Source organism: Trichechus manatus, unplaced genomic scaffold (assembly GCF_000243295.1).
Source record: "Trichechus manatus latirostris isolate Lorelei unplaced genomic scaffold, TriManLat1.0 scaffold00015, whole genome shotgun sequence".
NCBI classification, from domain to species: Eukaryota; Metazoa; Chordata; class Mammalia; order Sirenia; family Trichechidae; genus Trichechus; species Trichechus manatus.
The window spans coordinates 24793106-24803473 of NW_004443951.1; the positions used below are offsets into that span (position 1 = coordinate 24793106).

Below are 10368 nucleotides of genomic sequence, written 5' to 3' on the forward strand. Positions count from 1 at the left end.
TGTCACAAAACAATATGTGTATAAATTTTTGAATGAGAAATTAACTTCAGCTGTAAACTTTCACCTAAATCACAGTTTAAAAAAAAAAAAAAACTACCAAGAGAACAAAAAAAGAGAGAGAGGGCAAGAGGTGGGGGCATGAGAGATGGCACAAGGTCCTTGAGAAGGTGGGTGAGTGCACCAGTGCTCCTGTGCAAGGCGTGGCCCTGGAGCCTATCCGATGCATGTCTGTAGGCTCTGTGGCTCATGCCCCTGCCTCCATCTATGTCTGCTAAGGCAAGGTGTTGCTAAGGATGGCCACACGACACAGCTGACCAGAAGAGGGCGGCCTCGGCCTTCCAAGAAAAGCTGTGCATTCCAGGAGCCATTTCTCCTAAATGCACTGAAGGGTCTTCAAGGTCCCACCCACCAGGAAAGGGACTGGCTTCTCCTTACCCTTGCAGTTAGCCAAGGGCACCCGCCACTGGCCTGCCAAGTCTCACCTAAGCCATCCCTGTCCCAAGGATGTTGGAAAAGACAGTAGTGATGGAGCCGAGACCGCATTCCCATACTGATGCTGCCACTTCCCAGTACTTGACCCTGGGCAAGTCGCTCAACATCCATGCCTCTCTTCTTTATATACTAAATGCTTCCTCACAGGGTTGTTGTCAGAATCCTGGTAATAATGACCTCACAGGGCTGTTACAAGAATAAAGTAAGACCATGTACAGAAAACGCTTGGCAAAACGCCTGGCATCACATAAGCACTCAGCAAGCTGGTAGCTGCTTTAAACATCCCCAACTTTCAAGATCTTTCTAAGCTTCACACCCAACAATCCAACCTTTGCAGGAAAGGCCCTGAGGCTAGAGGGCCAAGTGCCTCACCCCTGGGTTTCCAGAAGCTGAGGAAGCTGTCCGTGGGGTTTGTTCCTGCTCTTCATTCGTGGACTAAGGGGTCAGAAAAGGCTCCCCTTCCTCACCCAGAGTGGAGAAGGCCCAGTGTGCTGCAGGCAGCAGCAAGGAGGAAAGTCCTGGCTCTTTACCAGCAAGGTGTGTGCAACTGGGCCCCGGGTTTCCTCAGCTGTAAAATGGAAATAACTCCCCCTATGGAGCCCTAGGGGTGCAGTGGTTAAGAGTCAGCTGCTAACCAAAAGGTGGGCAGTTCAACTCTACCAGTCGCTCCTTAGAAACCCTATGGGGCAGTTCCACTCTGTCCTATAGGGTCACTATGAGTCGGAATTGATTCAACGGCACTGGGTTTGGTTTTATGCACCTCACAAGGAGTCCCTGGGTGGCACAAACAGTTAAGCGCTCAACTACTAACAGGAAAGCTGGCAGTTTCAACCCACCCAGAGGTCTGGCAATCTGCTTCCAAAAGGACACAGCCTTGAAAACCCTATGAGACACAGTTCTACTCTGCAACACATGGGGTTGCCATGAGTTGGAATCAATTCGAAGGCACCTGATTTTTTGTTTTGTTATGCACCTCACCGGGCTTTAGGTAAGACACACACCAAATGAGGTATGCGAAGCAAGGGCTCATTCAAAGAGGCTTTGCAGATGACAAGAAGGAGAGACTTATCTGGTACTGAGAGCACTGACAATGAGCTCACCTGCTCATTCTGCCCATCCCATCCTGGTGCACACCTCTCTCCCACCCGAAATATCCTCCTGCCCTGTCATCCTGCCCATGCTAGCTCTCCTCCTTTCTCCTCCAGGAAGCCTTTCTAGAACTCTCCTCACAACATCCAGCCATATTGCTCACCAGGGTTTAAAAGGGGCTCCCTCTCGGAACAACCATTGCCAACCATTAAGAAAATAACAGTAACGACAATATCACAAACCGATGCACACAGCCATGCGCCCATGTCAGGGCCTTTGCACTTGCTGTTACCCGCCTAGAACACTCTCCCCCTAGTTAACCACATAGCTTGATCCTCTTCTTCCTTCAGGTCTATATTCAAATTTCAGAGCAGCCTTCCCTGGTCAAACTATTTAAAATTGCAGTCCTCCCGTCCCTCCACGGCATTTACCATCTAAAATACATACTTTAAATCCACCTAAAATACATATTTTAATTCTTTGACTTGTTTATTTTCTGGAAAGCAAGTCCTATGAGGAAAGGGCTTTTGTTTTACTTTGGTCACTGCTAAATCCCCACCTAGAATAGTACTTGGCCCCATAGTAGGTGCTCAATAAATATTTGCTGAATGAATAAATGAGATATGTCCAGAGCTGTACTCTGAGGAAAACGTACAGCTTTAAAGGCTTTTATCATTAAGTAAGAACAGGTCGAAAATAGATGAATCAAGCATTCAACTCAGGGACAACTGAGTCCTACTAAACACTGTACTGCCAGCCTAACCTAGCAGTCACTAGCACATTGTAGGAGTTCAATGAATATTTGGGGAAGGAATATTAAATGACAGTATATATGCAAAGTAAATCAAAAGAGAGCAGGAGAGAATTAAGGCACCAACAGAAATCAAATTAGAAAACAGCAGAATCCACACACACACACAAGAAAACCTAAAAGGATTAGTTAAGAGAATACAGTCACATATTAAGATTATAGAAGAAAAAATAAAATAAAACCAATGATATGAAGGCTTTTTTGTTTTGTTTTGTTTTAATTAGAAGAATACCATGTATAGCTGTATGCCAAGAAGTTTGAAAATCTCCATTAAAAAGGTGGCCCATTCACCTAGGGACACACAAGGTTCCAAACTGGAACTTTAAGGATGGCAAAATCCACGCTCAGAGCTCCTCATTTTTCCCCCCCTACCTCCCGTCAGAGGGCAGGGGCCAGCTGCAGGTCACTCCTGCTTCCCCAGGGCCCACCCGCACCAGCCCATCCATGTGCATGCTCAGTAGGCAGCCAGGTTCAGCACACCGGCAGGAGGCAGGGGGCTCACCTTGTTGGCACAGCTGAAGCCCAGCCCCAGCTCAGCCAGTGCCTTCAGCACACCCGGGCTGCTGTTGCACTTGACTGCATAAAAGGGCCGGACTCGCGGCAGGCACTTGAGAAAGCCAAAATGCTTCCTCACTATGGCACCCAGGTCAGCCACGAAGAAAGCAGCAACCTTGCCCTGTGTGACAAGAGGGGTGGGTATGAGATTCTACCCACCTCCCTCCCTGTCCATGCCATCCATCGTCCCCAAGCACTCAACCCAAGCTCAGCTCTGGCCACAATGCTACTCTGCTCTATAACTGCCTCGGGCGCCTGTGGTCCACCCCCAGTCCCTCCCCTGATGCAGCTCAAGCTCCAGCTGCAGGCTGTATCATCTTTCCACCTGCAAGCCTTTGTTCCTGCTAGGTCCTCCACTTAGGATACCCTTCGCCTACTTCTGTCTGGCAAAATCCTAATCTACCTTCAAGTTTCAGCTCAAATGCCACCTTCCACAAACAGATAAGGCAGCTCTGCCGTGGATGCTGCCACTGCATTTTGCACGTGCTTCCAAAGTATCAGAGCTGTATATACATCTGTCTTCTCCAGAATAGGGCAAATTCATTTTAGGCAGAAGCCACATCTATGGTCTACAGCCACTGCCTTTCACATAGTAGGCGCTCAATGAGGCCCTGAAGTAGTCCCACTGCCACTGCAATCCAACCCTATGGATAACTGGTCATCGCAGATTTGCTGAAGGCTGAGAATGTATGAGGCTGAGGGTGAGACATTACTTAAACCTTCCCTGGAACTCGGTTTCCCTTTTATGCAACACTTTTTTACTGATGCCCACTGGTGCCAGACAATATTCTAAGGAACAGAGATGACCAGACAGGGCTCTAGCACAGAAGGGGCTTGTGTCTGGAAGAGAAGGAACTCCTTAAGCAATTTCAAGTCCACTGAACGAATGTTAGATGGGAGTTTCTACAAAGTGTAGTGGGAGTGCCATGAAGAAAGAAAATGCTAACTCTGCATGAGGCAATCAGGAAAAGGATGAGAACTAAGGAATGACCAGAAATAGGTAAGGGAGAGGGGCTGGGAGAAGGGAGGTCCAGGCGGAGGGCACAGCCTGGGCAAAGGCATGGCATCACTAGATGTATGAGCTGAGTAGCTCAGCTCTGATGGAGCATAATGTACACTGTGGGAGAAGCCAGAAATGGGGCTATGAAGGCAGGCAGGCCTCCCCATGCCATGCAGAGAAGTTCTGATTTGATTCTGTAGGCAGTGGAGAACTGCTAAAGAATTGTAGTTTTGGCCAGGACTGTGATATAGTTGGAGGAGGTGTGATGAGGCAGGGAGGTGGTTAGAGAGGTGGTTATGGGGCCTTTACAGGGAGGAGGACTAAACTCTGCAGTGAGATTCCAGAAGAGCACAAGGGAGAGTTATTTGAGGCAGAATTCACAGCGCTTGGTGATGCCCAGATGTGGGAGGTGAGGGACACGGGGGAGGAGAGGAGGACTCCCAGGTTTCTGGCCTACAGGACTGGGTAAATGATGGTGGGAGCACAAAAGGAGGGACAGGTTTGGGGACAAGGACCAGGAACTGGGGAAAAAATGAGTCCCTCCCTTGCAGACAGAAAAGGCTGAAGACCAAGTAAGTGAAGAAAGAGATGAGGGTCCTGGGGGCCCCTCCAGAGGCAGCGGGGCCTGCACAGGGAACAGGCCACCCACCCCTGCCACCAGCCCTCACCGTGGTGGCCTGTGACGCCCCCAGAGTGAGCTCCTCCAGCAGGTCTCGGGTGCTGAAGCCCTCCTCCACCATCACAAAGTCTGATTCACTCAGGTAGCCAGCCATGCCGATGAGGAGCAGGAGCCCACGGGCTGGATGGAGCCGCCTCTGCTGCTGCTGCTGCCGCCTTAGAAAGCATGCAACACACTAGGAGCAGAGGAAGAGGGTCGATGGGGGGCCTGGACTCCGCTGCCCCCTCCCCCACCTTCTCAGGCCAGGGTGCCCAGTCCCACCACACCCCGCTCCCAGCACAAGCCTGGGGAACTTAGGTTCATGGAAAAGGTGGGGATGGGCAAGAATCCTGGATTCTAGACTGGGACAAGGCATCGTATGCCTTGATGTCACGGCGTCTCCAAGCCTCAGCTGTCCCATCTGTAAAATGGAGGGATTGTTTGGAGATAACTTATCACCTCTGAAATTCCAGGAATGAGGGAAAGAATGAAAGAGAAGGAGAAGGACAGCTGAGAAGCTTAAGTAGGGAAGGTTCTACGACCCTCAGTCATCACCACATCCACCTAGAGACTGCGTTTAGCCACGCGAAGCAGAAGCCTAGGTTCGACTCTACTCTCTGCTGCAGGGCTTTGGGTCCGCTTCGTCCCCTCTCATAGCCTCAGTTTTCTCATTTGTCAATGGGGGCCTGACTAGTCCTCCTGTGCTAGGATTCTAAGCGCATTTGGGGGCGCCCCAGGGTGGTGGGGGCTGCTGGGGGCTCCTAGCGAGAACGAAAGGTTGAGGTTCTGTCCGAGTGACCCCTCCCGAGTGCAGGGCCGAGGTCCTGCTCCCCCCGCCCCATCCCCTTACCAAGCCCCGTCCTCCTTCGCGGGGGTCAGAGCCAGGTGTGCTGCTAGGGGGGGTCGCCGGTGACCTCGAAACTTGTGCAACACCCCGAGGAGGAGTGGCAGTTGCGGAGCCGAGGCCCCTGCTGAGGGAGGCAAGAGAGGCGAGGGGGGTGGGCAAGTCAGCACTGGAGCCAAGGACGCCCGCTCCCGGAGGCTGCCAAAGCCACTCCCTCCCCCGCACTCGCCTTAAAACGCATTTACACGGCTTCGGCCCATGGGTCTCCCCAGCGAGTGAACCGGATCCTCGGCGCCTCCGCTCACTCGCTCCCCCCGGCTCGGGCCCAGCGGCCTGCGCCCCGCCCGCCCAGCAGCCACCGACCCCACACCCCGCCTTCCGCCCGCCGCCAGCTATATAAGCCCCGCCTAGGCCCCGCCCCTAGGACACAGGCCCCGCCTCCCCGCTGCCGCCCCCTCCGTAGCCCTGGTAACCGTTTGCCACCATCCTATTGGTGGATTCCGACATAAAGCATTCAGCGTTGCCCTCCGGCTCCGCAAACCGGCGCCTCAGTGCTGTCAGCCGATTCTTCTCTGTGGTTAAACCCACGTGAGGAAATCCGAATTGCAGGGCTCGACACTGAACCCTGAGCGCCCACGTGAGTAGGACCCTCAGATCCTGGATCTTGGATCGTAGAAAGTGGTCCGGAAGCCGGAAGATTTTCTGTTTGCTCCCGAGAAGCGTTTTGTTTTGTGCCTACCACACAACTCAGTGCTGCCTCTCTCCTCTGCCCCGGGAACTGCTGCTTATTCCTCAAAGCCCAGGTCAAATGTCATCTCCTTGTATTACTTTTATAATAAAATCCTTTTTAAAAAAAAATCGCTTTCAAGCACCTTCTCTGATTCCTCCAGCTCAAAACAGAGCTAAAATGTGTTCAGAGAGCATTCTTGTGACTTTCCCATCTCGGGCTCCATTCTTTATTCTGCCTTCTTAATCTGGCAAACTCCTACTCACTTCTAAAGTGAAATATATCATCTCCAAGAAGTTTTCTCTGACTTCCTCAACTCAAAACATTTATTTTCTTCTATACCTGACAAACTCCTGCTCATCCATCAAAGTACAGTATAAATGTCACTTCCTCTGTTGAGCCTTCCATGGCTTTCCTAGCCCCAAGGAACATTGGAACTCACAGCACTTATTTCTTCTGGATTCCTCATTCATTTGGCTTTTGTTGCCTATAGCGTGAGATTCCTGTTGTTGCTTTACACTTGTTGTTTGGTTATACTTGCCAGCTAGCTTGTGAGCTCCTGAGGGCAGAAATAGAGTGCCTGACACCTCAGAATGCCCAGAACATGGCATAAACAGAGTGCTCAAGAAGATTCAATGGCTAGGTTACTCAAAAGCTAATTCTGAAGTTCACCTGGAACAGTAAAAGAATAGCCAAGACAGTCTAGAAAAAGAAGAAAAAAGACTTCTGCTACCAGATACTAAAATATTTTATAAAGCTTTATTATTTAAAACACTATAGTGTTGATGCAGGAAGAGACAGCGGTATAACAGAACAGAGTCTAGAACAGTTTTATGCATACTGGAGAAGTTAGTATACAATGAAGGCAGCATCTCAAATCAGTGGGGCCAAAAGGTCTTTTGAGCTACCATATGTGTTCATGTCCCCTGTCAGGCTGTAGGCTTCTTGAAAGACAGAGGCACTTCCTGTCTTGACTCAGTAGCTCTCTGGGCACCTTGCACGGACTAGTCAGAAAATGCTCAGTACACAGGTGGTGCAAGGCAGTGAGTATGGAGTCCAGGAGAGTTGCTTTCTGCTCCCCACCCAGGCTGGCCACATGACTGGGTGACTTTGGCTGGGTCACCCTCCCTGGACCTGGATCATTTTTGCCTGGCTTGATTTCTTCCTGTGAATTGAAAGGGTTCAGACTGAATAATTTCTCTGGGCCTTTCTACCTGGAACCTTCTTGCTTTATATGCACAGGAACTGTCTTCTAGTAGGCAGTCAGATTCATAACAGGGGTCATTTGTAGGTCCATGCTTTGAGGCATTGGTAGTCATTTGCACCATAGTATAAATTAGTGAGGAATCATGGTGGCGCAATGGTTAAGTGCTCAGCTGCTAACTGAAAGGTTGGCAGTTTGATCCCACCAGCAGCTCTGAGGGATAAAGATGTGGTAGTCTGATTCTGTAAAGATTATAGCCTGGGAAACCCCATGGGCAGTTCTACTCTGTTTTCCATAGGGTCGCTGTGAGTCAGAATCAACTCAACAGCAGTGGGTTTGGTTTTATAAATTAGTGACTTAAGACCTCCTGACAGAAACCATGTACTGACTGGGATGGGGTAGACCAGGATGGCCATGGCAGAAACCTTAAGGGAAGCCGTCAAGAAAAGAAGATAAGAGTAAGGGGTAGGGAGAGGCCCTCAAACTCTGGTTCTACTTTTTTTTTAATCATTTTTTGAGCCAACTGCATTTGAATGCTGAGGTCTAGGTCTGCCCCGCTCACTCTTTTCATCGCCTAGGCACTTTTGATTCAGTAGGCACTAGTTGCTGACTGAATGAATCAATAAAGGAAAGACGGAATGAACCAGAATCCAGCCTGTCAATTTGTAATCAGTCAAGGGCAAGTAATCAGAGCAGAAAAAAAAATCTGCATACTGAACTGGGTACAGATAGGCTGGGGCTTTGTCTTTTTTCCCTACTGGGTATGTGATGTCATTGAATTTCCATGACAACCCTAGGTCACAGGGGCTATAATTGTTCCCATTTTATAGATGAGGAATCTGAGGCTCAGAGAAGTTCAGTAACTTACTCAGGGTCACACAGCAAGTAAGGGTGGAGCCCAGATTTAAACCCAAGTCTGTCCTGACCTTTAACCCTTATGCTTGAATGCCAACCAACAGCTGAGAATTCTGACTCCAGCTCAACAAAAGTCACCCAAACACCCTGCTGACATCTGGCCCAACAGCTGGCATCCTCTTTTCTTGCCAGTCTTTTGGGGTGCTGCTATTATCTCTGCATCTGTGAATGCTATAGAGCCCTCAAGAACATAGAGCTGAAGGAAGGCAAAGAGCCTCTGACCTCTGGCCAGGATCATCACAGCCCATTTCAACCTCTTTTTCCTAAACCAGTCACAATCATAGTTACAAATAATGCAAAAATAAAATTGCCTTATATGTTGTGGAACAGAATTTCAAATTCTCAATGGAATCTAGACTTTCTGGAGCCACTGAGGCTGGATGAACCCCTGAAACTATTGTCCTGAGATAATCTTTAATCTTTAAACCTTAAACCAAAACTATCCCCTGAAGTCTTAGTAAAGAATGTCTGCTTTGATCGTTGCGGTTTTTTAAAGAATTACCTATGTGAGATCAAATTGACAATGGCAACTCAAAAAGTTGGATGGGAAGCTTAGGGAACAGTAAGTTTAGGATAATGGTGGTAGAATAATTTGGAAAAGGATAGTGAGAATGGTAGCAAAACTTGAAGAATGTAACCAATGGAACTGAATTGTATATGTATAAATTGTTGAAATGATGTATCTTTGGTTGTGTATACATTCATCAAAATTTTAAAAATTATTTTAATGCCTTCTATGTGCATAGAAGGAGCCCTGGTGGCATCAAAACAAACAAACAAAAAAAAACCCAGTTGCCATCGAGTCAATTCCAACTCATAGCTACCCTATAGGACAGAGTAGAACTGCCCCATAGGGTTTCCAAGGCCTGGTGGCACAGTGGTTAAGAAATCAGCTACTAACCAAAGGGTTGGTAGTTCCTTGTAAACCCTATGGGGCAGTTCTACTTTGTTCTATTGGGTCACTGTGAGACGGAATCGACTCGGCAGCAGTGAGTTTGGTTTTGCTTTTATGTTCATAGAAAGAGGGCCTTGGTGGTACAGTGGTTAAGCACTCGGCTGCTAACTGAAAGGTCAGTGGTTTGAACCCACTAGCCACTCGACAGGAGAAAGACGCAGCAGTCTGCTTCCATAAAGATTTACAGCCTTGATGTAGAACAAAATTCTAACTCACAAAAAAAAAGACCAGATTTACTGGCCTGACAAACGGGAGAAACCCCAAGAGTATGGCCCCCAGACACCCTTTTAGCTCAGTGGTGAAGTCACTCCCAAAGTTCACTGTTCAGCCAGGGATTGGACAGCCTCATAAAACAAAACGGGACTAATGGGACAGAGCAGTCCAGGGACAAGGACTAGAAGGCAGGAGGGGACAGGAAAGCTGGTGATAGGGAACCCAAGGATGAGAAGGGACAGTGTTGACATGTCATGGGGTTGTTAACCATTGTCATAGGGCAATATGTGTACTAACTGCTTAATGAGAAACTATTTGTTCTACAAACCTTCATCTAAAGTACAAAAAAAAGAGAAGAATTACCTATGTGAGATCAAATTGACAATAGCTCAAAAGGTTTGATGGGAAGCCTAGGGGGCAGAGAGTTGAAGATAATAGTGATGGAATAATTTGGAGAAGGATAGTGAGAATAGCAGCACAACTGGAAGAATGTAATCGATGTCACTGAATTGTACACGTAGAAACATTTGAAATGGTGTAACTTTGGCTATGTATATTTTCACCAAAAAAAGGGTCCTCCAAGGTCGAGAAGGGAGAGTGTTGACATGCTGTGGGGTTGTTAACCAAAGTCATAAAACAATATGTGTACTGACTGTTTAATGAGAAACTATTTGTTCTGTAAACCTTCATCTAAAGTACAATTTAAAAAAAAATGCTTTACAGCCTTGGAAACCCTATGGGGAAGCTCTACTCTGTTCTATAGGGTCACTATGAGTCAGAATCAACTCGATGGCAACGGGATGTGCATAGAACTGCAGAATTTGTAAAATACTTTCCTGTTCCTCATTTCATTTGGGCTTCCCAATACTTTATGGGTTGGATATCAGTTAAGTTTAGGTTTGGCT

At 48.1% G+C, this 10368-nt stretch overlaps 1 protein-coding gene across 4 annotated transcripts in view; it reads right to left on the bottom strand.

Annotated features, from left to right (window-relative positions):
- AZIN2 (antizyme inhibitor 2) overlaps window positions 1-5837 on the bottom strand; it is a 34611-nt gene extending 28774 nt beyond the window's left edge. Inside the window, exons 1-4 of one of the 4 annotated variants that reach the window (NM_001293726.1) lie at window positions 5679-5824; window positions 5456-5573; window positions 4616-4801; window positions 2895-3068 (exon numbers count right to left, since the gene is read on the bottom strand). In NM_001293726.1, the coding sequence (NP_001280655.1) occupies window positions 2895-3068; window positions 4616-4720 (279 nt within the window). In that variant the 5' untranslated portion in view covers window positions 4721-4801; window positions 5456-5573; window positions 5679-5824. Of the gene's footprint in view, window positions 1-2894; window positions 3069-4615; window positions 4802-5455 lie in introns of all 4 variants that reach the window. The other 3 variants (XM_012554212.1, XM_012554213.1, XM_012554214.1) reach the window with 3 other exon arrangements.
- Between the last annotated feature and the right edge of the window lie 4531 nt (window positions 5838-10368).